General features: G+C 32.0%; 1 protein-coding gene across 2 annotated transcripts in view; it reads left to right on the top strand.

Moving 5' to 3' along the window:
• SYCP1 (synaptonemal complex protein 1) overlaps positions 1 to 27,577 on the top strand; it is a 108,885-nt gene that overhangs the window by 54,951 nt on the left and 26,357 nt on the right. Inside the window, exons 20-27 of one of the 2 annotated variants that reach the window (XM_041754164.1) lie at positions 770 to 840; positions 3,712 to 3,793; positions 9,190 to 9,252; positions 9,425 to 9,487; positions 21,217 to 21,333; positions 21,752 to 21,862; positions 23,010 to 23,102; positions 23,630 to 23,704. In XM_041754164.1, the coding sequence (XP_041610098.1) occupies positions 770 to 840; positions 3,712 to 3,793; positions 9,190 to 9,252; positions 9,425 to 9,487; positions 21,217 to 21,333; positions 21,752 to 21,862; positions 23,010 to 23,102; positions 23,630 to 23,704 (675 nt within the window). The remainder of the gene's footprint in view (positions 1 to 769; positions 841 to 3,711; positions 3,794 to 9,189; positions 9,253 to 9,424; positions 9,488 to 21,216; positions 21,334 to 21,751; positions 21,863 to 23,009; positions 23,103 to 23,629; positions 23,705 to 27,577) is intronic. The other variant, XM_041754165.1, reaches the window with a different exon arrangement.

Genomic DNA, 27,577 nt, shown 5'->3' with positions numbered 1-27,577 from the left:
AGAAAGTACCAGTGACTTAGTTTTCTAACCTTTAAAATTAGGGTATTAGAATAGATGACCTTCCAAGATTCTTTCACCTTTACAAATCTGATTATCTTAGAGCTGATACTTTGTTTCAAAAGAAAAACTTGCATATTGATTTAGATGGTGATAATGAGCAACAGAATATATAGACTACCGATTGATAAAGTTGATCTAGTTTTAAGCATCAAGATTTTTGTGAAGTATTTATTAAGTTATGTAAGAATGTGGAGGATACAATGGTGAATAACCTCTTCCTTCCTCTTAAAGTTCTTATGGCTCAAATAGAAACCAAAGGCTCAAATAACTTAAAATACTATATGTGTTGTTTTGGGGATCAAGTGTTGCCAGAGTTGACAGGATTACTTCTGCCTTGGTGGAAGAGAAGGCTTCAGAGAGTATAGCATTGATTTTGGGCTTAAAAGATAAATGAGTTCAGTAGGTACAGTGAATGGAAAAGCATTCCTTGAAACCACAGAAATATGAACAGAGGATAGAAGCTTAAATTATCACTGGAAAACAGCAAGTAAGACTTATTTTTTTAGCTCCTATATAGAGATTGTTAGGGGAGTAATTAAAGTAAGGCTGGAAAAATAATGTGGAACTATGCAAGATAAATAACCCATTGTCTTGTTTTTTATATAACTAAATGAATTTTATGCTGACAGATAAAGGTTTTAGATAAGTTTCAATTTTATTTTTGTTGAAACAAAATAATTAACATAAACAACTTTGATTATTTCCTTAGAATAGCAAAAAGCAGGAAGAAATGATGTTGAAACAAATAGAAAAACTGGAAGAAACAGAAACACAGTTAAGGCAAGACCGATGAGTTGGCTTTTTTTTTTGTCCGGCAGAAGATTTAGTATTTCTTTTCTGTTAATCTGTTACAGTTAATTTAGATAATACTTAATGTTGAATGTGGGATAAAATAAAAAATTAGAATTACTATGTTGGAGTTCTGCTTAGAAATAAAATTGTAATATTTTTTTGTTCTTAGTGTTGAAATAGTAAGATTAGGCATAGAAATTAATTTTAAAGCATCCTAAACTTTCTTATATTTAAAATTTAAGAAAGTAACTATATGCAAGAAAATTTAGAAATTTTTAAAAAATTAGTATTTTTAAACATTATCCATGTTTCTGTGTTTTCACAATTATCTATTTTATTGCTTCTAAACTAGTTAAGTGGATATAACAATATTTATTTTAATTCTTTTTGGTTTTAGATATTTATGTTTTCTAGTTTTCCATTATCAAAAATAGTACTGTAGTCAACATCTTGGTGCCTACAGATTTGTTTCCTTATTTTGAATTTGATAGGGTACATTTCAAGGAGTAAAATTTTCTGAGTCACTGCAATAATTGTTTCAGTGACTTTTGATAGTCAAATGTTTTCTGATAGGTTTTACTGGTTGTAAACCATACAGTTCAATGATTTTTGTATGAAAATGCTAGTTCCAAAGTCTTTTAATTTGTTTTGGATATTATCATTAACTTATTTGATAATATAACAGCTAAAAACAACTCAATACTCTTATGATTTATAATATTAATTTTTTGGATAAACTTTATCCAAAAACTTTATAATTTTTTGTTTGCTTGCTAGAATTTCTTATTTCTGAAATTGCTTATATCTGTTTCCCATTAATATTTTGAGGTCTCAATTGTTTTCTTACTGATTTATTTAAGCTTTAAAAAATATAGTAATCCTTTATCTTGTTTAATTTATAGTACATATTTCCCCCAACTTGTTTTCCTTTTATTTTGGGCAATTTTTGTCTTACACAAGTTTTTTGATTATTGTATTAAGTCTAATTTTCTTTTTTGGGGGGGAGTGTAAATTTTCCCATTGCTTGTCTACTTAGAAATTTTTTGCCTGCTTGAAATCAAATATTCATTTTTTTAGCTCTTTTTCAATTTGATATATTGATACTTAGGTTTTTTTTCTCTTTTTCAAATAATAAAAACATTTCAAGATAGTAGTTTACTTCTTAACACAGCTATGGATCTATGAACTTGGGTTTTGATATATAGTGTTTTATTTTTTTACTTTATAAAGATTTTATTTACTTGTTTATGAGAGACAGAGAGAGAGAGGCAGAGACATAGGCAGAGGGAGAAGCAGGCTCCCTGCAGGGAACCCAATGTGGAAATCCATTCCAGGATCACACCCTGAGCCAAAGGCAGACGCTCAACCTCTGAGCTACCCAGGTGTCCTGATATAGTGTTTTAATGTTTATTTTCTAAGTAACCTGTTTTTGTATTTTATTTCCTTTTAATCCATTAGTAATTTGGATGATTTCCAAATATTTGGGGGCTCTTGTTCGTACTTATATTCTGACATATTAAGTTTTTTTTTAATATTTGGTTAATATATAACATTTTGTTATATGTGGTTATGTGGACAAAGTGCTGCGTACAGTTCCTGGCCACATAACTCATTATTTTCTAGGTTTAGAAAGTCATTTTTTATCATACTTCTAATGATTGCTTTTGTTGTTTTTGCTCAATTTTCTCCTTCAGAAGTAGCCGTTATTTTTAGATTCAAACTCTGTGATTAAGGCACTGTATATTTTGAGGATAAAAAGTGAAGACCTATTTTAGGGAAAGCTGCTGTTTAAGAGGATTCAAATTATTTGGTTAATAGCTTTTCGTGCATGTACCTATAGACTTAAAGAACCTAAATATAAATACAGAAGAATAATAAGAATATGCCAATTAAAAAAAAAGAATATGCCAATTAAAAATTTAATACTCGGGATCCCTGGGTAGTGAAGCGGTTTAGCGCCTGCCTTTGGCCCAGGGCGCGATCCTGGAGACCGGGGATCGAATCCCACGTCGGGCTCCCGTTGCATGGAGCCTGCTTCTCCCTCTGCCTGTGTCTCTGCCTCTCTCTCTCTCTCTGTGTGACTATCATAAAAAAAATTTTTTTTTAATACTCAGTTAAAGAGTAAATATCCTGGACTCAGTTTTTACAAGGCCAGCCATATGGGTGAATGATATTCTGTGCATACAGGCTAGACCCAGCAACGTATTAGTTCTAACCAGAGAGACTGTAATTAGAAATAGCTTCAAGGATCTGACACAAAGGTACCTTTGCTTTAATGTGTAACAGGCAGATTTTTAATCTAAACAATTTTGAAAGGATTATACAAACATATGGCACAAGTTTCAAAGTGACAAAGCGGCACATAGGGAAAGAAAACTATCTTCCTATTGTCTCCCTGCTATCTAGTTTCCTTCCCCAGAAGTATCACTGTTTCTTGTGTGTTTCCAGAGATACTCTCTCTATATGTAAGGATATTTGTCTATGTAAATATCTCATTAAAATCACTTGTATTTATGTCCCTAATTTATTTGTATAAAATTGTGACATGTTAGAATGATGACTGGTTTATGACTTACGAGTAAAGTGAAATCATGACTTAAAAAAAGTATTTCTTTTTTTTTTTAATGGATAAAGGATCTAGATGATTAGTTACAAATTAAGTGTATAAAATAATTTAAGTGTAGGAGAGGAAGTGTACCTGTTGACATTAATGCATGAAAAATTACCAAAAAAAAAAAAAGAAAAAGAAAATCTAAACCAACAGAAAATATAATAGTCCATGATTTTAAGAAATCCCAGAAAAGGAATGAAACAAAAATATAAAAATTTTTTCACTGTCACTCTTCCACTTCCTTTAAGGAATGAATTGGTATCTGTGAGAGAAGAACTAAAACGGAAAGGAGACGAAGTTAAATGTAAATTGGACAAAAGTGAAGAAAATGTATGTTATATTTAATAATAAATTGTATAACAGAATTTCAAGTCCTAAAATAAACAGCACATGTTTAAAAAAAGAAGTGAAGTATGTATGCTATAGTATAAATAGTGATATAGGGACTCTTGTAGGCTATTGACCTTTAAACTATAGGCAATGTTGGGTTATTTTGCTTACATGGTTTATATCTAGAAGAAATAGTGGCATAATTCTAAATTTATTTCATAAATGCTCAATATTTAGGGGCACCTAGGTGGCTCAGTCACTTAAGCACCTGACTGTGATCTCAGCTCAGGTCTTGATCTCGGGCTCATGAGTACAAGTCGGGTTCCATGATGATGTGGAGCCTACTTAAAAAACACAAAGCAAAACCCCATAAATGTTCAATATTTAATGTTGATTTACATTTTTAGGCTAAAGGGGCTCATGTTTTAGTAGTAAGGAACATACTGATAAATTGATGTTTGTGTTTTGCTTTGGTGGATATGATTTCAACAAGTTGAGATAGGAAGATTTTTAAGCAAAGAATGTCACAGAAGTGGAATAGTACAAAATATGTAACATGATAATAATATTCAATATACATAGTGGGGGAAAATTTGCCTAAATAGAAAGATCAAGCTAGATTGTAAAGGCCTTGACTGTGTTTTTTCATTCATTCAACACATATTATTAGCTACGTACATGTGTGAGGCATTGTTCCAGGTGCCCAGTTTGGATTTCATTTGTTCTGGTGGATAATATGTAATCTAATTAAGGGTTTTTTTTAAAATTAGGGAAATGACATTTTTAATTTTTAAGAATGGAATGGGGAGATGTGAAGGGCACTGGGATCAGTTGGAAGGCTTTAAAAAAACATCTTGAATGCTCTGAAAAAAAATCTTGGAAAGGACTTTGGCCTAGTTTAGTTTACTTACTTATTCTTGAGTCAGTCATTGTGGTTAAGGGGTAAAGTAATTTGGTGAAGCCTAAGCTGTGTACCCACCTACTCCTAGAGACAGATCAGCTTCCATCAAACCACATGGTTTAATAAACCAGATTACTATGGAATTTATACTAATAGTGTCTTCTCAGGAAAGGATGGTGGCCAAACCAAAACAGGTTCTCTATGTAAATGATATTGGAATCTATACAGGGAGCATCTAATCAAAAGTTGAGTCAGGACAAGCTTACTGGAAGAAGTGACATTCAGTTTGAAACCTAAGATTAATAGGAATTCGTGTAAGGCAGAGGGGTGGACACAAATATATCAGGAAGAGAGTATTATAAATTATAAGCACACACACACATACACTCTATACAGAGTATGAGAGAGTGTCATATTTAAACAACTATGAAAAGTTCATCTTGGCTAAAAGGTGGAGTTTAAGATAGTAGTAATAGTGGAGGGAGTAGGAAAAGGTGAGAGTAGAGAGATGAGCATGGAGAGATGAAGGATAGGGGAAATTAGATTGAGAGAGATGAGGGCAGATTATTTAAGGCTTCATAAACTATATTTAGGAATTTGAAGTTATTGAACAATTTTGACCTGAGAAGTGTCGTATTTATTTTTAGAAAGTTGTAAGACTATGTGGACTAAGGATGAGATGAACTAATATTTTTAATGGCTGACAGTGTACCAGGAACATTCTAGTTCTTTATATACATTCTTAGTTAACAGCAAGTTATTTTTTCCTCGTTTTATAAATTAAGAAATTAGGCCTCCGAAGGGTGAAAAAGCCTTGAAAGGAAGGCTACATGACTAAGAAGTAGTAGTGCTGGCCTTTTAACATTGTTTAGACTATACCACACTTTTTTTCTCTCCAAAAGGTATTTTTTTCTTTATATTTATTAAGTTCAACTAGACAATGGAATTTAATCTCCCAAAGGTTTGCTATGTAATATACTACTTTAAAATTTGCATCACAGGCTGCTTCAGGACACTAGTTATTTTGTGATGGAGAAAAATATGAATTTGTTGTTCAATGTAAAATAAAAATCCTTTACCAGGAATTTAAATGTATTTCACCAATGTACAAGATATTAGTGATAAGGAAAAAAGCTGAAAATGAAACACTTACACTTTGTTAGCACTTTTAAGCTTGTTCCGTGGTCGGATTTCAATTAACTTATTGAAACAGTTTCCCCAAAAGAATCCAATTTGGAAGTAGTTCTCAGAAGTTTGCCTGATATTGAAATTCATTACACCTTTCTCCCCAATTCGCTACCTTAGTTCAGACATTTATATTATTTTATACATGCTCTCTCTGAGACTATTTTCTCATCTCTAAAATGGATATAATAATACCTGCCCTTTATCATTGGGTTGTTCTGAGGTTCAGGTTAACAGATGTTTGTGAAAGATACATTTAAAAGATTATAAACATTTCTGTACAAGACAACTTTAAGAAATTCAGGGTAAACTGGGAAAGTTGATTAAATATTACAAAGTAATATTGGGTTAAGATTAAAATAAGAATGATGAACATTAACACAAAAAAATTAAAGATAATTTCTTTTTAAAAAAGGATACTGCATTAAACTGGGAGTATGGATATTTTATGTAGAAATATAAGACTAAGTTATGTAATTCCACTTTTGAAAGATATTCATAGAAGAAAATAGAAATTCTGTTAACATTTTAAATCTGATGGCAAATAATGTTTCTTAGGCTCGCAGCATTGAATGTGAAGTTTTAAAAAAAGAGAAACAAATGAAGATCTTAGAAAACAAGGTATTATCAAATTGCAAGAAATGTTTTTAAGAAGAGTCTTTGTAACAATATATGTATGACTAGATTCTGACCAGTCTTTACACTGTCCTGTACAGGGAGATTTCAGTTCTCTTTTGAAGGCGTTAAAGGAATAATGTTGGATTTTACCACAGATTTCTTTGAAGAAGCTCTGGTTTCAGGAGTTTTGTACTTAAAAATTTCAAAGAGCAAAGTTTCATTAAACTCCTCTTTAGTTATCTTTTTCCCTTTCCCCAAATTTTACACTCTCAGAAGCTGCATTTGTTGCAGATATGTTTAGAATGGCAAGGTGCTTTTAAACATTGTTGTTAGACATTTCTCTCAAAGGAGCTACAGAAAATTTTCTACTCTCTTTATGTGAAGTTGTGAAGTGTTTTTACTGCCTGGCTGCCCATCCCAATTCACTTCTCTCATCTCTATACATTTGTCCTAAACTTGACCTTCTACATAAGTAATGCTCTGGAAAAGTATGGTTCTCTCTGAAGTTCTGACCTCTGATAATCAATCCCATTTTTTTTCTGCGTAGAATTCTGGTAAATCAAATTCTTTATTGCTATTTTACTTTGAAATGAACTGTGATTGTGGGACGGCTGGGTGGCTCAATGGTTGAGCGTCTGCTTTTGGCGAGTCCCACATGGGGCTCCCTATCGGGAGCCTGCTTCTCCTTCTGCCTATGTCTCTGCCTCTTTCTCTGTGTCTTTCATGAATAAATAAATAAAATCTTAAAAAAAAAAAGAAAAGAAATGGACTGTGATTGGGGGAAAAAAAAACTATGGTAGTTTAAATCCTTTTCAAGAATTTTAGACATTCTGCCAAATATATTTATCTTCATTAGCCCTAAATTTGGAGATTATTTAAATTTAAAAGGAGTGACAAGTTATTTTAATTTTCATTAGTTTATTCAGAAAAAAAAGTAAGATGGAGCAGTCAAATGACATTCAAAGTTGATAGTTTTGATGTCATTATTTTAGTAAGACATGCACTTATTTTTGGACTGTAGTAATGTGAGTTATAAAGTTGGCTTTATAGGAATATCAATATCTGAAGTCTTTTCAGGGATAAGTCTGATTTTCATTCTTTCTGCTGATGTTTACTCATTGATTCTTATGAATTCTTTGTGTTCTTTATGATTCTTTGGAATTTTATCTATGGGAATTCTTTGAGACTTGTGTTAAAGTTTATATCTTCCCAAAAGGATTTCTTTAGGAGCACCTTTCACCAGGAACCATTTTAAATTAAATTCTCCATTTTAGGCTTTTCCAAATCCTAGCAATAGTATGAAATCAGGCTATAAACTCCTATAAGTGCACCTCATGGCTACAAATTCGCAGAGACCATTTTGATACCTTTCACTTAGTGCTAACATCAAGGCAGACAAGTTTTCTTGTGCCCCTCTATGTGACAGATTTATTTATTTTTACATTTTCATGGAGTAGGTAGTCTTTTGAGTTTGTGGCTTTATGCAGGGTTGTCTTATTCAATTCCTTTCCTTTAGTGGGCTCTAAGTTTTACCTCCTATCTCCCTTTTCCTAGGTAGTTTTAGCAGATATCCTTAGCTGGCTTTGGTGCTACCCCCAAACCTATTATTGCCACTTTAAAGTTATATTTCAAGTAAGCAGATTCCTTATTTTGTAGCCATTTCCTTTTAAATTATCTTTATTAGGAAGGTTGTTCAGAGTATATAGGTGGCTTTTCTGCCAAAATTGGAAATTATTGATTTTTAAAATAAGTAAACATTGTATAATAGTTGTACCTAATATGTTTATGCCAGTAAAATTGGCATGAAAGTCACTAAAATGTTTCTCATTTTTCTATAGCTTTTCTTCCTTAGTTTTCCTTTGCGTTTTCTGAAGTAGACCATATAGAGGTGGGGCATATTAAAAATGAGATATTAAATAGCTGTGCCATGTATTACTCAGTTTTAGAATAATAGCAGACTGTGACTGTATATGGGTTTTGCAATAAAATATTTAACAGAGTATTTTGTGCTGAGAGATTAATTTTTTTCCATTGGAGTGTCTTTCTAGATGGAAATTAGGACAACTTACATATCTGTAACATTTTACGACTGTTTAGAAATCTGTGCTGCTTTTATGGTACTCCAGATATTTCTTAGCCTAATGCCTCTTAATCCAATTGTGTGTGTACTCAGGTGAAATAGTCTCTCAAAGTGAGATATAAAAATTGGTTTAGGTGGTATTTCTATATTAGAATGAATTTAGAAGGAGGTAGATTATTATATTATTCCCCTTCCCCAAATATAAAAGTATAAGAGACTCGGAAATGAGAAATGGAGAATAATGAGTAAGGAAGAAGGCAAGTTATAGGTAATGTTACTTCTGGCTGTAGCTTTTCAAAATCCAATTAATGATATAATTCAGCCATTTATATTGAATTAATTGACCAAGAAGTACATTTTCCTTAAAGTAATTGAATTCATGTATTCTTTAAATAGGTTGAGAAATGTTAAGAATTTCAAATTTACATTGAGAAAATCTTTATTAAAATTTATACTTAATCACATAATTTTTGACATTAATGGGATTACTAAACTAAATGATTTTTGAAGTGACCTTTATGTTATTTTATGCAATATTTTTGTTAGTTTGAAATTACCTATATTGACTGGAATATGGAATAAGATAATTATTAGTTTCTCATAATTTTTTAGTGTAACAATTTAAAGAAACAAGTTGAAAATAAAAGCAAGTGTATTGAAGAACTCCAGCAGGAGGTATGTACTGATTCTCAAAATTAAACTGTTAAAGAAAAACTTTTTTTTCCACTATACTTTTAGAGAATAATTCTTTCCTTTTCTTTAGTAATTTCAGTCTAAGTCAGTGGCAGTGCAGAATTGAATCACGTTGTTAGTAAGCATAATTCTTTAATTTTTTTTTTTTTTACAGAATAAGGCCTTGAAAAAAAAGGGTACAGCAGAAAGCAAGCAACTGAATGTTTATGAGATAAAGGTATTTGGAATCTTTATTTTTGTTTTTAAAATACTAGTAAGGAGATGAGAACTTAAGAATTTTATACTCTTTTATTTTAGCAGTTATTTTGAAAAATTATCTTTTGAGGTTGTAGGAATCCTTTTAGTTGTAATAGAGTGCTTGTTTGTGACTGAGCTGTATTAGAACAATCTAAGCAGCTTAAATATATGAGCATGTGTGGTATATGTGTGCATTCCTTACCCATATCTTCAGATTTGAGAATGAGTAGGTTTGAGGTGGAGCCTTGGAATCTGTGTTTTATAGAAGGTCTATATATGATTATCCTGTTGCACAAGAAGTTTGAGAACCATTGATTTTGTAGAAACAAAGTTAGGAAATGTCAGCTCATGATGTCAAAGCCTTAATTTGTTTATTTTATTCCCAAGTCTCTGAACAACAACTGACAGTATTCAAATAGTTTTTGAGTCTTGAATGGAAAACAATGTTTCTCAGTATTTGAATGATGTTCCTTTTCTAGGAAAGCAAAGATCTTATATCTTATTTTAATACTATTTGAAATTAAAATATATAAACATTGTGATAAAAATGAAAAGAATTCTCATATTGCTGGTATATAGAAAAGTAACTGATAACAGATATCCTATAAATTCAGCCTTCTATAGGTAGAATAAAGAGAAATATATAAAATATTTATAACAGCATTATTTGTCGTAGTAGCCCTAAAATGAAGATGACACAGATGGTAACCATTGCTAGTGTAAAAATAAGTCAATAGCAAATCACTCTAAGATGACCCAGATGTTGGAATTAGGAGATAAGGTCATTTATTTAGTTTTTATAAGTATATTCAAAGATGGAGAGTGTGATTATCATGAAATAACAAACGGAGAATCTCAGCAAAGAAATGGAAACTTTAAAAAAGAATCAAATAGAAATTCTAGACTGAAAAATAAAATATCTTACAAACTTCAAAGGTCCAAGTAGTAGATTGAAGGTAGATGAAAAGAGTGTCAGTGAACTTGAAGCTGGGTTAGTAGAAATGGTCAGAGAAACAGGAAAAAAAATTAAAAAGAAGAAGAAAGTTTCCTTAGTCACCTGTGGAACAATATCAAGTAGGTATAAATGTGTAATTGGAGACCCTAAGGAGAGAAAAGAGAGGGAGAATAGGGCAAAAGAAAGTTATTTGAAAAATTTCTGAAAAAATTACCACATTTAATAAAAGCATAAATTTGCAGATCTGTGGCTTTTAGCAAATCTAAAGCAAGATTAACAGAAAGAAAATGATAACTGATAAGGAAAATGATACCTAGGCGCAGGTATCAATGATACCACCTATGCACAGTGGTAAATCCAAAAATAAAGAGAAACTTTTAAAGTTTCTCCCTCAAGGTGGGTGGGGGGTGGGGGTGACTGGGTGATGGGCACTGAGGGGGGCACTTGATGGGATGAGCACTGGGTGTTATGCTATATGTTGGCAAATTGAACTCCAATAAAAAAAATAAAAAAACAAAACAAAACAAAAAAAATCAAGTTTCTCCTTCAGAGAAAGGGGAAACACTGACACAAATGAGGGCTGACCTTCAATCAGGACAGTGAAGGCCAGATAACAAAGGAAACACATCTGTAAAATGGTGCCAGAAATAAACTATCAAGCCACAATTCTGTATGCCGCAAAAATAAGGACCTTGAAAGCTGTACTAAATGCCAAAGACATGCGAAAGGATTTTTTTTCATCTGAAGGAAAATGACATCAGATGAAAATTTGAATCAATGGGAGGAATGAAAAAAATTAGAAACAATATGCAGATAAATATAAAACGCTATATTTTTTTCTTAATTTTTAAGGTATATATATGGCTTCTTTAAGAAATGCTATATAGAGTGCATTAGATATATGATAACCATGACACAAAGGGCAGGAGGAGGGTAAATACGACTATTTTGTTGTAAAATTTTTTCATTATGTATGAAGTAGTACACTATTAAGTCTTAAGTACACTATGGTAAGTTATTGATACATATCATTCTCCCTAGAGCAGCCACTATAAAATAATGAGAAGAAACCTAGAAAGCCAATACTAAAAAATTGTTTTTCCATCGGTTGTCAAATGATCCTTTATTGAAATATTTTCCTTTGGAGTTCTTAACTTAGTTGGGCATTCACTACACACTGTTGTTGTCATCTGTGATATCATGAGGCTGGTCATCAACATTTCAGCCTACAGATTGGGTATCCCCAGGATCTCTTTAATAGTTCCAGAGAGTTCTCTGGCTGAAGATTGGTGCTACATCTGTTTGGCTTTGTTGATGAGATGACAATCTCATCAAAAGTAGTATTTCCACTGTGCTTAATGTTTTTCTGCTGTCTCTTGGCAGTTCCTTGAGGGCTTTGATAATCAGGGCAGAGGCAGAAGATACTTCAATCTGGGCTTTCTGATCTGAATGGTCAGTTTCACTGTAATCCTCAGACCCTTCCAATCACTGGTTGCTTTGGCAGTGTCATCACCAACCTTTTTTGGAGACATACAGGGGGCTGATCTTCAGGCCTAGGGCAGATGTGACACCAACTTCCCCAGTGGCATTTCAGGTGTACGACTTTGATTTCATCGGGGCTGACCTTAGGCAGCAAGGTGGAGGCATTTCTTTCAGATGAACCCAGATTTGCGATGACCAAAGACATTGCACCTTCATCTCCTTCAAGCTGAAATAAAAAATTAGAGCACTGAAAAGTTTTGATAAACCCAAAAAAGGGGCAGAAAAAAAAAGGTGATATGAATAGAAGGCAAAGAGCAAAATGATACATCTGAATGAAACATATCGATAATTACCCTAAATATCAGTGGACTACTTTAATAAAAAGGCAGAGATTGTTAGTCTGAATAAAAAATGGAGACTAAACTATAAACTGGCCATAAGAGACACACTTTATTTAATATAAAGTTACAAGGAAGTTGAAAATAAAGATTTTAAAAAGATACATCGTATCCCATGCAAACAGTAAGAATAGGAAAATTGGAGTGATTATTTTAAGAATACACAAAATAGATTGAAATACAAATATCAGAGATCCAAAGGGGCATTTCACAGTGATAAAGGCCTTAGTTCATCTGGAAGATGTAACGATCATGCATATGTTTGTATTTAGTGAAAGGGCTTCAAAAAACATGAAACAAAAACTTAAATTAAAATGAGAACTAGACAATCTAATCATAGTTGGGAATTGTAATATCCCTCTTTTAGCAGTTGATAGTAGTGAAAAATTGGTAAGAATGTAGAAATTCTGAACAACACTATATATCACCTTGACTTAATTTACATTTATAGAGCACCATAGCTATAATGAAGGACACATAGAATGTTTACTGGAAAGACCATATGCTGAACCATAAGACAAGTCTCCCTATGTTTAAATGATTGAGATTTTACAGAGTCTCTTCTTTCACTACATCAGAATTATCCTAGAAATAGGTGACCTTAACATACCTAAAAAAGGCTGAATATTTAGATACCACACTGGTAAATAAATTCATGGGCCAAAGAAGAAATCACAAGGAAAATAATCAGAAATTATTTTATTTTATTTTTTTCAGAAATTATTTTAATGAATAATCTGAATAATGATAGAAATGTAGCATGTCAAAATTTGTGGCATGAAACTAAAGCAGATTTTGGAGGGAAATGTGTAAAAAATGTTTATTTTAGAACAGAAGAAATAACTCAAATTTTTATTGAGATACTGAAAAAAGGTGAACAAATTAAACCCACAGAAAATAGATAAAAGGAAATAGTAAAGAATAGAGAAAAAAAGAGAAAAAAGGAAAAAATCAATGAAATCAAAAGTTATTCTTTGAGAATATTAATACAATGGATAATCCCCTAGCAAGATTGATTACAAAAAGAGGATAAAACTCACTGTAGGGTAGGAATGAAATAGGACATTATTAATGTAGATACTATAAATAGTAAAATATGGCAATGTGATGAACAACTTTATGGCAATAAATTTGAAACTTAGATGAAATGGGAAAATTTGGAAAATCCAACTTACTAAGACTGACATAAGATGAAATAGAAAAACTTAAAGAGCCATATACCAGGGATATTGAATTTGTCATAAAAAATTTCCTAGAGAAATACCCAGATATGGAAGGTCTTACTGGTGAATTCTAATACACACTTTAGGAAAAAATAATACCAGTGTTGGGGAGATGGGCAAAATGAATGATATAGCCTCCTAGTTATGGAATGAATAAGTCATGGGATAAAAGATTCAGATTAGGAATATAGTCAGTGTTTTTATAATGGTATTCTATGATGACAGATGGTAGCTACACTTGTGGTGAACATAGCATAATGTATAGAGACATTGAATCACTATATTGTATGCCTTAAACTAATGTAACACTGTATACTCAAATTAAAAAAATTAAAGAAATAATACCAGTGTTCTACAAACTTTTCCTAAAGATAGAAGAGAAAGAAAAATTTCCAACTGGTTTTTTGATACCAAATCCTGACAAAGACATTACAAGTGAAGAAAATTACAGACCAATATCCCTTATAAATATTGATATAAAATCCTAATTATAATATTAGTAAATATAATCCAGCAGTATATTAAAGCTACAAGTGGGGATTTTTTTTTCTGGGGAAAGTAATTTTAAAATTTAAGACTATTAGTGTAATTTCCTGTATCATAATGAAAGGGAAAAATCATAATCATCTCAGTGGTTGTGGAAAAAGCATATATGACATGAATTTATTTATTCATGAGAGACACAGAGAGAGGCAGAAACACAGGCAGAGGGAGAAGCAGTCTCCATCCAGGGAGCCTGACGTGGGACTTGATCCCGGGTCTCCAAGATCACACCCTGAGCTGAAAGTGGCATATTATTCTTCCTAGAGCAGCCACTATAAAATAATGAAAAGAAACCTAGTGAAAGCCGATACTAAAAAATTGTTTTTCCATTGGAAAAACTGCTGAGCCACCCAGGCTCCCCAGCACTCATTCTTGATAACAAATTTTCAGTAAACTAGAAATAGACTTCCTCAGTTTGACCCAGAGCACCTACAAAATATTTAAAGCCATCGTCATGCTTAACAATGAAAGACTGAATCCCCTTTTTTCAAATATCAAGAACGATTTTTGCTCTAATCACCTGTACTTGTATTGGAGGTTAGTACATTAAGAAAAAGATTTATAGATTAGAATAAGTTAAACTATCTCTTCTTTTGTTTTTAAGGTTTTTATTTTATTTGAGAGAGAGCCCAAGCAAGGGGAGGGGCAGTGGGAGAAAAGCAGACTTCCTGCTAAGGCAGGCGCCTGAGATCATTACCTGAGCCAAAGGCAGATGCTTAACTGACAGAGCCACCCATGTGCCCTTAAACTATCTTCTTAAATGATATATTTGTCTATATTAAAAAAAAATTCTAAGGTTCCTACAAGTTGCTAGTGTGCTAGTAAGTAAACTTGGCAAAGTCACTGGATACAGTGTTGATTACCAAAAATCAATTGTATTTCTGTCTATTGATAACTACTAACTGAAAAATGAATTTTAAAACACAATATCACAGTGGCATCAAAATCCATATAATAGAGACAAGTTTAACAAAGTATGTTGAAGACTTATACACTAAGAAGTACTAACATTGATGAGACAAAGAAGACCTAACTAAGTAAAAATAAACATATTCATGTTCGTTGATTGGATGCCTTGGTATCTTAAAGATGTCAAATTTTCCCAAATTGATCTAGAGTCAGTCAATCCCCATTACAGTTCTAGCAAACTTATTTTTTTATATAGACCATAACAAGCGGTTTATAAAATGTATATGAATGTGCAAAGGACCCAACGATTTTGAGGAAAAAAAATAAAGTCAGAGGATTTAGACTGCCTGATTTGAAGAGTTGCTATAAAGCTACAGTAATCAAGATAGTGTATTATTATAGTTAAGATAGACAAAAACATCAGTGGAATCTAAAGTTTAGAAATAGACTAGTTGATATATAGTCTATTGATTTTTCAACAGAGGTGACAAAAAATACAATGGGAGAAATGAAAGTCTTTTCAACAAATTTTTTATTTATTTCATTATTTTAAAAAGATTTTTAAAAAATATTTTATTTATTTATTTATTCATGAGAGACACACAGAGAGAGAGAGAGAGGCAGAGACACAGGCAGAGGGAGAAGCAGGCTCCGTGCAGGGAGCCTGATGTGGGACTTGATCCTGGGACTCCAGGATCACGCCCTGGGCCGAAGGAAGACGCTAAACCGCGGAGCCACCCAGGGATCCTTAAACAGATTTTATTTATTCATAAGAGACAGAGAGAGAGAGAGGGGCAGAGACATAGGCAGAGGGAGAAGCAGGCTCCTTGAGGGGAACCTGATGCAGGACTCGATCCCGGGACTCCAGGATCATGACCTGAGCCAAAGGCAGACACTCAACCACTAAGCCACCCAGGTTCTCCTCAAAAAATGTTGTAGAATAACTGGATGTCCATATGGAGGGAAAAACCCTCCTACCTCAAGCTATAAACAAAAGTTAAATGAGTTATAGACCTAAAAATAGTGAACTCTAAAGCCTCTAGAAGAAAATATAGGAGAGTATCTTCATGCCTTGGAGGTCAGCAAAGATTTCTTAGGGTGCAGAAAGCAATATTAATAAAATTATGATAAATTAGCCTTCATCAAAATCTGAAAGATCTGTATTTTAAAAGGTGTCATTAAGAAAATAGTCAAGATACAAAGAAGGTGCAAATACTGAGAAATACATTTATTTGACAAGTGACCTATATTGAGAATATATAAAGAACTCTTAAAACTCAACACTAAAAGGTAAATATTCCAATTCAAAATGAGCTAAAGACAACAACAAACAACTTGATTTAAAAAATTGCAAAGGTCTTGAATAGACATTTCCCTAAAGAAGATATATAGGTGTCCAATAAGTAAATGAAAAGATGCTCAACATCACTAATAATTAGGGATATGCAAATCAAAACTACAATAAGATGCCACCTCACATCCATTAGAATGGGTACTATAAAAAAAAAGTGTTGGTGAAGTTGTAGATCATTTTGAGTTTTTGTATAATGTTGGTGGGAATGTCAAATGGTACCACTGCCATGGAAAGTAGTCTGGCGATTACTCAACAAACTAAAAAGAGAATTAACCATATATCCAGTAATTCCACTTCTGGGTATATACCTAAAAGATTTAAAAGCAGAGTCTCAAAGAGATATGTGTACACCCATGTTCACAAGCAGCATTATTCATGACAGCCAAAAGGTAGAAGCAACTCAACATTTATTTATTGTCCATATATAATGGACAAACAAAATGTGGTATATATGTAGAGTGGAATATTATTCAGCCTGAAGAAGGAAATTCTGATAGATGCTAGAGCATGGATAAAATTTGAGGACAAAAGGACAAATTCTGTATTCTACTTATATGAGGTACCTAAGAGTAGCCAAATTTATAGGCTAGAGAATGGTGGTTGCCAAAGGCTGTGGGGAGGGAGAAAGTGGAGTTGTTGTTTAATGAGTACTTAAGTCTAGTTTTTATAAAATAGTTCTGGAGTTGGTTCCATAACAATATAAACTAACTGTACAGTTAAAAAGGTTAAGATGGTAAATTGTATGTTATAGGTATTTTACCACAATAAAAAAATAAAAATATTGGCAAGAGAATAGACACTTCACAAAGGAAATGTACAAGATTAATCAGCTCATGATAAAATGTTCAACACTATGGTTATAAGAAATGAAAAATAAAAACCATAGGGGATATTACTACACCCACAAGCAGAACCAGCTATATATTTTCAGGGGTCAGTGCAAAGTGAAAAGGTGGGGCATCTAGCTCAAAAATCATCAAAAATTTCAAGATGACTATAACAGAGCAGGAAACTAAGCTCAGGGCACTGCCCACAGGAATGGCTGAAGTTAAAAAGACCATCAGCAGCAAATGCTAGTCAGCATACAGATTAACCAGAACATTCAAACTTTGTTATTAGGAGTATAAATAGTACAATTACTTTGAAAATACTTTGGTTGTTTCTTAAAAAACTAAGCATACATGATCCAGTGATTCTTTTCTTAGATATTTACTTAAGAGAAATGAAAATATGTTTACTAAAAGTATTGTACAAGATACTCATAGCAGCTTTATTTATAATTATAATAAACTAGAAAGTTCAGATACCCATTAACAGGAGACTAGATAAGCAAATTTGTTATATATTCATGCAATGGAATATTATTACTCAGCAGTAAAGAAGACCTATTGACTCTACAGAAACATGGATGAATCTTAGAATATAGCAAAATAATCCACATGACAAGAGGATATGATTGGCATAATTCCATTTAAATGAAGTTTTAGAATAGACAAAGCCATTTATAGAGACAGAAAGCAGAATATTGGTTGCCTTTGAGAAATGGGGCTTAGACTGCAAAAGGGCATTAAGGGTACTTTCTGGGATGATGGAAATGATCTATGTTTTGATTGATGTTGTCATTACATGGCTGTAAAAACATTTGTCAAAGCTTACCATACTGTTACACTAAAAATAACTCTGTATTTTATTGCATATACATTATATCTTGATAAAGGTGAACTCATTCATGAAACCTCCAGGGCCTAGAGTTCTCTTTGTGGAAAGGTTTGTAATTTATCATACAATTTCATCAATAGTTGTAGTATTATTTAGTTATTATTTCTTCAATTTTGGTAAATAATATTTTTCTAGATTTTGCCGAGTTCATCTATGTTTTCTATAAAATTGTCTGCAGCATCTATAGTTATGTTCTCTTTTCAATCCTGGTATTGGTTATTTGTGCCTTCTCTTGTTTATTCTTTTTTTAAGTTTTTATTTTAATTCCAGTTGACATTCAGTGTAATATTAGTTTCAGGGTTACAATATAATGATTAAACAATTCCATGCAACAACTGGTGCTCATTACAACAAGTGTACTCCTTAACCCCCATCACCTATTTAACTCATCCACTCTGCACACTGTCTCTATAGTGACTATCAGTTTGTTCTTTATAGCTAAGAGGCTGTTTCTTGCTTTGTCTCTCTCTCTTTTTTCTTTGCTCTCATTTGTTTTGTATCTTAAATTCCACATATGAGTGAAATCATGAAGTATTTGTCTTTCTCTGATGGAATTATTTCACTTAGCATTATACCTTCTAGCTTTCTAGCTCCATGCATGTCATTGCAAATGGCAAGATTTTGTTTTTTTTTTTTTATGGCTGAGTAATATTCTATTATGTGTATATAACCCTTCCAATTAGTGTTTTTTTACTGGTTGACAATTTCTGGATCATAGGGTAGTTCTGTTTTTAACTTTTTTGAGGAATCTCCATACTGTTTTCCAGAGTGGGTGCAGCAGTTTGCATTTCCACTACCAGTACAAGAAGGTTCCTTTTTTTCCACATCCTTGCCCAGACTTCTTGTTTCTTGTGTTTGATTTTAGCTATTCTGACAGGGTGTGAGGTGATATCTCATTGTAGTTTTGATTTGTACTTCCCTGACAGTAAGTGATGATCAGCATGTTTTCATGTGTCTCTTGACCACCTGTATGTCTTCTTTGGAGAAATGTCTCCTGTCTTCTACCCATTTTTCAATTGAATTATTTGTTTTTTGGGTGTTGAGTTTGTAAGTTCTTTATATATTTTGGATACTAACCCTTCATTGGATATGTAATTTGGAAGTATCTTTTCCCATTCTGTAGGCTGCTGCTTAGTTTTGTTGCTTGTTCCTTCACTGTGCAGAAGCTTTTTATTTTGATATAATTACAGCAGTTTATTTTTGCTTTTGTTTCCTTTGCCTCAGGGGACCTATCTAGAAAAAGTTGCAATAACCAGTGTCTAAGAAATTAATGCCTTTGCTCTCTTCTAGCTTTTTTATGGATGGTTTCAGGTCTCAAATTTAGGTTTTAATCCATTTTGAATTTATTTTTGTGTATAATGTAAGAAAGTGGTCCAGTTTCATCTTTTGCATGTTGCTTTCAACACTATTTGTTGAAGAGACCATCTTTTTCCCACTGGATTTTCTTTCTTGCTTTTGAAGATTAATTGACCATGTAGTTGTGGATTTATTTCTGGATTTTCTATTCTGTTCCATTGATCTATATGTCTTTTTTTTTTTTTTTTTTGCCATTATCTTACTGTTTTGATCACTACAGCTTTGTAGTATAACTTGAAGTCTGGAATTGTGATGCCTCCAGCTTTTCTTTTTCAAGGAACCTGTATAGTTGATTTACTATGAACATCATTATGCCAATATATTTGAAAAACTTAAAATGAAGTAGATTAACCAAAAAACAATCTTAAAAAGAAATAATTAGCCTGACTATTAGTCTTACTACAGAAATTGAATCAGCAATTTAATATCTTTTAACAAAGCATACTTTAAACTCAGGTGAAAAAAAAAACAAACTCAGGTAGTTTTAGATGGGAGTTGTAAATGTAGTATATCTATAATTATACAATTATTAAGTGTATTTATTAAGGTTGTTAGATATATGGCCATTACAGAGAAATATTACTAGTTGTACAAATTTGCAATTTGTAAAATTATTAGAAAATATAATTTACTACTAGTATAATTTTAGGGGGGCCTGGGTGGCTTAGTTGGTTAGATGTCTGGCTCTTTATCTCAGCTTAGGTCTTGATCCTCAGGGTCATAGGTTCAAGCTCCACACTGGGTGTGGAGCCTACCTAAAAAAAAAAAAAGGAAAAAGAAAAAGTATAATTTAAAAAATATATGACATACGAAAATGCTGTTTTTTTCCAAATTGATCTACATATTCAATTAAAATTTCACCAACGATTTTTGTAGAAACTGACAAACTGGTTCTAAAATTTAAATGTGAGAGCAGTAGGCTAAGAATAACTAAGACAGTTCTCAAAAGGAACAAGGGGGAGTAAATGTGCCCAACCAGGTATAAAGATTAGTTGTAAAGCTAAAGTAATAAAGAGCATAGTACTGGCAGAGGGGTAATCAGATGAGTTTAACACGAGAGAATCTAGGAAGAGATCCATGCATAAGTGATAACTTGATATAATACAGGGGTGGGTAGTATTATAGATATGTAGTGCTGGAACATTTGACTCTTCATATATAAGCATGAAATTGTACCTCTATGCTACATACAAAAATGAATTGCTTAGGGATGTAAATGTTAAAGGCAGGGCTTCAAAATGTTTGAGCAAAATTACAGAGTATCTCCTGTAGTCTGGTGGTCAAGAAAGATTTCCTAAGCAGTGTAAGAAATACAATCATGTTTCAAAATGTTGATAAACCCATATATGCTGTAATTAATAATTTTTGCTTATTTAGAAAACAGAGACAAACCTCATACTTTGGAGGAATATCCATTATACACATATAATGAACAAAATATTAGAATCCATAATTAAAGAATTTCTATAAGTCATTAGGATGAAATAACTAAATAGATAAGTGAAAGATCTGAATAGAAATTTTACAGAATGGAAAAAAATGAAGAATTAAAATTTTTAGGAAAATACAAATTAAATAACAAAACTTCAGGCAAGTACTTTTGACTGTTACTATCAACTATTGATGAGGCTGTGAAGCAGGCAAAACTCCTAACACACTGTTGCTGGGACTTTAAATTGGTACGTGTACTTTGTATCTCGACTGAACACAGAATATTTTCAAGAAATCCACATCACTTACTAATGTTCATGCTATTTTCTTTACTCAAAGGTCAGTAAATTAGAGTTAGAACTAGAAGATGCCAAACAAAAATTTAAAGAAATGACTGGCAGCTATCAAAAAGAAATTGAGGACAAAAAGGTGTCAGAAGAAAATCTTTTGCAAGAGGTAGGAAAAATTAAACATATTTGAAAATTTGTTATATTAAAGCTCTATATTTGTTTATTAGCAATTTAAGAGAAAAACAATTTTTAATTTTAAAATTATGACTTAAAAGATTTAATAAATTTATATGAGACAGTTAACTAGTTTCTGAGGAAGCTTAAAAGTATCTTTGTTATTTTAAGTATTTGAGTATTGAGCAGTGTATTATTTTGAAAAGATAAATGCTTATTACAGTGTTATACTGTCATCTCACTTGATAGGACACCCTAAAATAAACCAAAATAGTAATGCATTTTTTACTTGGCTTTCCTAATTTCCTGGTATTTGATTTTTTGCACTTTATGTAAATAGTGTGTATGGTCTTTACATTTAAGTTAAATTTGTTTTTTGTGCATTAATTTTAAGAAACTTTATTTTATAGGTTGAGAAAGCAAAAGCAGTAGCTGATGAAGCAGTAAAGTTACAGAAAGAAATTGATATACGATGTCAACATAAAATAGCTGAAATGGTAGCACTTATGGAAAAACATAAGGTAACGTGTGCATTTAATGAAGAACTATTAATTAGAGCCATTTTATGCATAAAATGTTAAAATCAAGAAAGCATTCTGATTTGTCAGAAAATTATACAATGATGACTGATTACAGATAGAGAAATAGGAGATCAAGAATATCCTAAGTTCAGGTCTTAACCACACAAAGCTGAGTTTGGGTATATTCCTTGAGAATATCTCTTCTTGTCATCAAATGATGTTTAGAAGTAATTACTTTCCTTCTGAATTTTCCTAATGGTCTCTTAGAGCACTTTTCACCTAATATTTATTTAAGTAGATCCCCAGAATATGTATCTGGTAGATACTTATACCCTCTATGTGTACCTAACATATATTAGGCTAAACAAATTTTTATCAGTATAAATAGATGAAAGTGGTATAAATAGATGTTTTTTGTGTTTGTGAGTATGCTTTATTTTTTGTTGTTTTAAAAGTAATCATTCTGTTATGGAATTCAGCTTTATTCCCTTCAAGATCTGGAGAGAAGAGGTGGGATCTAACTACCTATTCATCTTTAAAATTGTTGGTGGGATATAACATAGTTATGAGGTAACCAAGAAGATTAAAAAGTATTTTAACAATAAAAATTAACAAAATTCATTAAAATACTAGGAATTCAGAGATTTAAATTGAATACTGTATTTGGTATGTCTTAATTCAGTCTAATCCTTGACACTCAAGTTCTTCTTTTGGCCAGTGGGAGGCTCTTCAAACTAGCTGGCCAGTCCTTTTGACTTGATCCTAATAATCTCTGACAGCTTTTTTCCTTTTTATTATGACAAAATGTTCAAGACTCATCTTGTATTTCCTGCCCCAGATCTGGAATCAGTTACATTTCTAAGAGGTCTCGGTATTTCTAGCCTATTTTTTAAATAATAAAATTCAGCATTTCCAATTAAAAAGACTTTTTGTTGTTCTTATGTTAGATTACTTTCAAGACTGTTTTCTATGTTTCATTGTTTGTTATTTGAATAAAAAATGACTTGAAAAATTAGAAAAAGCTCAAATGTGTATATAACTGAATTCATTGACATTTTCTGCCAATATTAAATGCATAAGGATAAGAGTATTATTAAACATAATCTGTGTTCTAATATACCTAAAATATTTTCTCTGTTTAATGTAGCACCAATATGATAAAATAGTTGAAGAAAGAGACTCAGAATTAGGACATTATAAAAGCAAGGAACAAGAACAGTCATCAATGAAAGCATCTTTGGTAAGATACAGAATGAAGAACAGTAAAAGCCAATTTTCATATCAGCATGGCTAGGGTAAAGAATAATATTAAATAAAATTTTTGAGCTGTGGAATCAAAGAATTTTAGATTTGAAAAATATAGGTTTTATAGGTAAATGGTTTTCCAGTTTTATTTTCTGAAATGGTAGAATAGACTTTTTTTTTCAAATGAATAAATACAAACTCCAGTTACAAATAAATTTGGAGCTCTGATAGAGATTGGGAGAGGAGGAATGGGATAGATTGGGAGAAGGTAAGGAAGATATATATATATATATATATATATATAGTGTTAAATATTTCTTTAGAGAAAACTATATGAAATTTGTCTAAATGAAATCTTTAGTCATGTTCAACTAGCAGCCTCCATATCAGTAGACTTCAAGTTTATATATTTTATGAGTGAATTCATTTTTCTGTAAAACTAAATATAAAGCATTTGTTAGCATTTTCACTGTTTTGAGAAATACAAGGATACACTTATAAATTTCATGTTTTTTTCTTTAGGAGTCTGAATTGTCTAATCTCAAAAGTGAACTTTTGTCTGTTAAGAAACAACTTGAAATAGAAAGAGAAGAAAAGGTAGATTTTGTGGCATTATAGTAAAGTAACTAATAACATTTAGGTGCAACTTTCTAGTTTTTTTAATTAAATTTTTTAACTTAAGTATAACTGCAACTTTGTTTTTATAAGCATGTCATATTAGAAAATATATTTGGGTAACTAGGATTAAAACATATAGTTTTTACCCCATTAGCTTTTTTTCAGAAGGATACAGTATATTCCTTTGTTTAAACACATAGAAATATATAAGCATACTCTAAGGGTAGAAGTGCTTTTAAATATAAGTACTTGGGAAAATCTCAAATGTTATAAAATGTTTACATATTTAGATGTGTTTTTAAACTGTTCATCAGATTTTAGAAAAAATAATACCTTATATTTGTATAGTGTTTTGCAATTTACAATATGAATTGACTTACTTTAAAATGACAAATACCATTTTTTTTTTGCTTCTATTGGACAGGCACTGTGCTTTCCTACTTACATCTAATTTAGTTCTTAGAACAATGCTAAAAGCAATACTTATTATTTTCATTTTTACAGAGGTTAGGTTATTTATTCATGATCACATAATAAAAAAGTAGAATGGCTTAGAATTCAAATGTAGGTTTTGCATGATTCCAAAACCTTTTATCTTAATCTCTCAGCAACAGCCTAGGTAACATGCACTTTCAATTTCAAGACCCTGTCCATTTGTTCTCTTTGTTTCCTGTACTTAATTCCTTTCTTCCTTTATCCACTATTAAACATCTGACAGATGTTTTCTATTGCAAAGATGAGCTTACTATATCTACATATTCTCATAGCACTTTGTTTTTATATTAAAATAGTTATGTCACTCTGTGCTTCCATTATGTTTCAAGCTTTTCAAAGGTAAGGATTGTGTCTTATTTATTCTTATTTTCCCTTTATCTGAGCACAATGTTTTGAAAATTTTTTGTTTTTAATGAATGTTGTTAAAGGAATAACTAAATGGCTTCTCTTCACCTATAATGGTAACACATACTTACCTTTATACTACTGCTTTAGTAGAAGGCTCCATTGTCTCTAACTATTCTTATTAATGTTCTTTTTTTCCAAATGTTTTTGAGATTTATTGAGAGATAATTGACATACAGCCCTGTACAAATTTAAGTTATGTGGCATAATTTGACCTATATATATATTGTGAAATGATTATCATGTAGATTTAGTTAATATCCATCATTTCAATATAAGAAAAAAAGAATGTTCTTTGCCTTATGATGAGAACATTTAGGATTTACTCTCTTAAATCTCAAATATACTATACAGCAGTGTTGACTATAGACATTGGGTTGTAAAATTACATCCTTAGTACTTATCTTATAACTTGAAGTCGTAGTTTTGACCACTTTTCATCTAATTCCCCAACCCCTAAACCTCTGCCCCTGGTAACCACAAATCTGATCTCTTTTTCTATGAGTTTTTAAAATTTTAGATTCCACATATAAATAAGATTATACAAGTGTTTGTCTTTCTCTGACTTAATTCATTTAGCATAATGCTCTCAGAGTCCATTTATGTCATTGGAAATGGCAGGATTTCCTTCTCTTTATGGCTGAATAATATTGCATTGTGTGTGTATGTGTCTGTGTATCACTCTTACCTTACCCATTAATCTATTGGTATCATTTAGGTTGTTTCTATATCTTGGCTATTGGAAATAATGCTGTAGTGAACATGTGGGTGCAGATATCTCTTCAGCATAGTGTTTTTGTTTCTTTTGAGTATATTCCCAGAAATGGAATTGCTGAAACATATGGCAGTTTTATTATTAATTTTTTGAAGAACATTACACTGTTTTCTATAGTGGCTGTACCAATTAAAATTCTACCAACAGTGCACAATATTTTTCTTTTTGTATTGTTGTTTTAAGTTTTTATTTATATTCTAGTTAGTTATTGTATAGTGTAATATGGGTTTCAGGAGCAGAATTTAGTGATTCATCATTTATATATAACACCCAGTGCTCATCACAAGTGCCCTTCTTTAATACACACCACACATTTAGCCCATACCCTAGCCCACCTCCTCTCCTACAACTTTTAGTTTGTTCTCTGTAATTAAGAGTCTGTTTTATGGTCTGCCTCTTCTCCCCCCATGTCAATCTGTTTTATTTCCTAAATTCTGCATATGAGTGAAATTTGGGTATTTGTCTTTCTCTGACTGACTCATTTTGCTTAGCATAATACACTCTAGCTCCATTTACATCATTGCAAATGGCAAGATTTCATTCTTTTTTGATGGCTGAGTAATATTCCATTGTATAGGTATACTACATCTTCCTTATCCATTCCTCAGTTGATGGACATTAGGGCTGTTTCCGTAATTTTGCTGTTGTTGACAATGCTGCTATAAATATCAGGGTGCATGTATCCCTTTGAATCTGTATTTTTGTTTCTTTGGATAAGTACATAGTAGTGCAATTGCTGGATCATAGGGTAGTTCTATTTTTAACTTTTTGAGGGACCTCCATACTGTTTTCCAGAGTGGCTGCACCAGTTTGCCCTCCCATCAACAGGGTAAGAAAGTTTCCCTTTCTATACATCCTCACCAACATCTGTGATTTCCTGTGTTAATTTTAGCCATTCTAGCAGGCGTGAGGTGAGAGCTCATTGTAGTTTTGATTTGTCTTTCCTTGACGATGAATGATGTTGAGCATCTTTTCATGTGTCTGTTAGCCATCTAGATGTCGTCTTTGGAAAAAATATTTATTCATGTTTTCTGCCCATTTTTTTAACAGAATTATTATTATTTTTTTTTGGTGTTGAATTTGGTAAGGTCTTTATAGATTTTTGGATAGTAACTCTTTATTAGATATATCATTTGGAAATATCTTCTCCCATTCCATAGACTGCTTTTTAGTTTTGTTGATTGTTTACTTCACTGTGCAGAAGCTTTATATCTTGATGAAATCCAAGTAGTTCACTTTTGCTTTTGTTTCTCTTGCCTCCAGCAACGTGTCTAGTAAGAAGTTGCTGTTGCTGAGGTCAAAGAGCTTGCTGCCTGTATTCTCCTCTAGGATTCTGATAGGTTCCCGTCTCACATTTAGGTCTTTAATCCATTTTGAATTTGTTTTTGTGATTGGTGTAAGAAAGTGGTCCAGTTTCATTCTTCTGCATGTGTCTGTCCAGTTTTCCCAACGCCGCTTGTTGAAGAGATTGTCTTTTTTTTCCATTTGATATTCTTAACTGCTCTGTTGAAGATTAGTTGACCTTAGGGTTGAGGGGTCCATTCTTGGATTCTGTATTCTGTTCCATTGATCTATGTGTCTGTTTTTATGTTAGTACTATACTGTTTTGATGAATACAGCTTTTTAATATAGCTTGAAGTCTGAAATAGTGATACCTCCAGCTTTTCTTTCTTTTTCAAGATTGCTCTGGCTGTTGGGGTCTTTTCTGTTTCCATACAAGTTTTAGAATAGTTTATTCTAGAATTATAGAAAATTCATGCCATTTTGCTGATGTCACTCTTCCCTTTTTCCTAATGAAAGCATTTAGCACTATAGATTTTTTCTCTCTACTGCTTTAGCTACATTCTACATGCATTTGGTATGTTGTGTTTTTGTTTTCATTCAGTCCTACATAATTTTAGATTTCTTTGTGACTTTTTTGACCCATAGGTTATTTAAAAGTATGTTTAAAAATTTTCATGTATTCTAAGATTTTCTTGTAAACTTTCTGTTACTGATTTTTAGTTTGATTCAGAGAACACAATCTGTATGATTTTTGTATTAGCCTGCCTGGGTTGCTGTAACAAAAGACTTAAGGCAGAGACTTAGGCAGAGAGGGAAGCAGGCTCCCTGCAGGGAGTCTGATGAGGGACTCCATTCCCAGGCCCTGGATCATGCCCTGAGCCAAAGCCAGATGC

The sequence above is a fragment of the Vulpes lagopus genome, chromosome 5, assembly GCF_018345385.1.
Source record: "Vulpes lagopus strain Blue_001 chromosome 5, ASM1834538v1, whole genome shotgun sequence".
Classification (NCBI taxonomy): domain Eukaryota; kingdom Metazoa; phylum Chordata; class Mammalia; order Carnivora; family Canidae; genus Vulpes; species Vulpes lagopus.
Note: the sequence above shows the minus strand (reverse complement) of the source record. Positions and strands in the feature narration are given on the sequence as shown.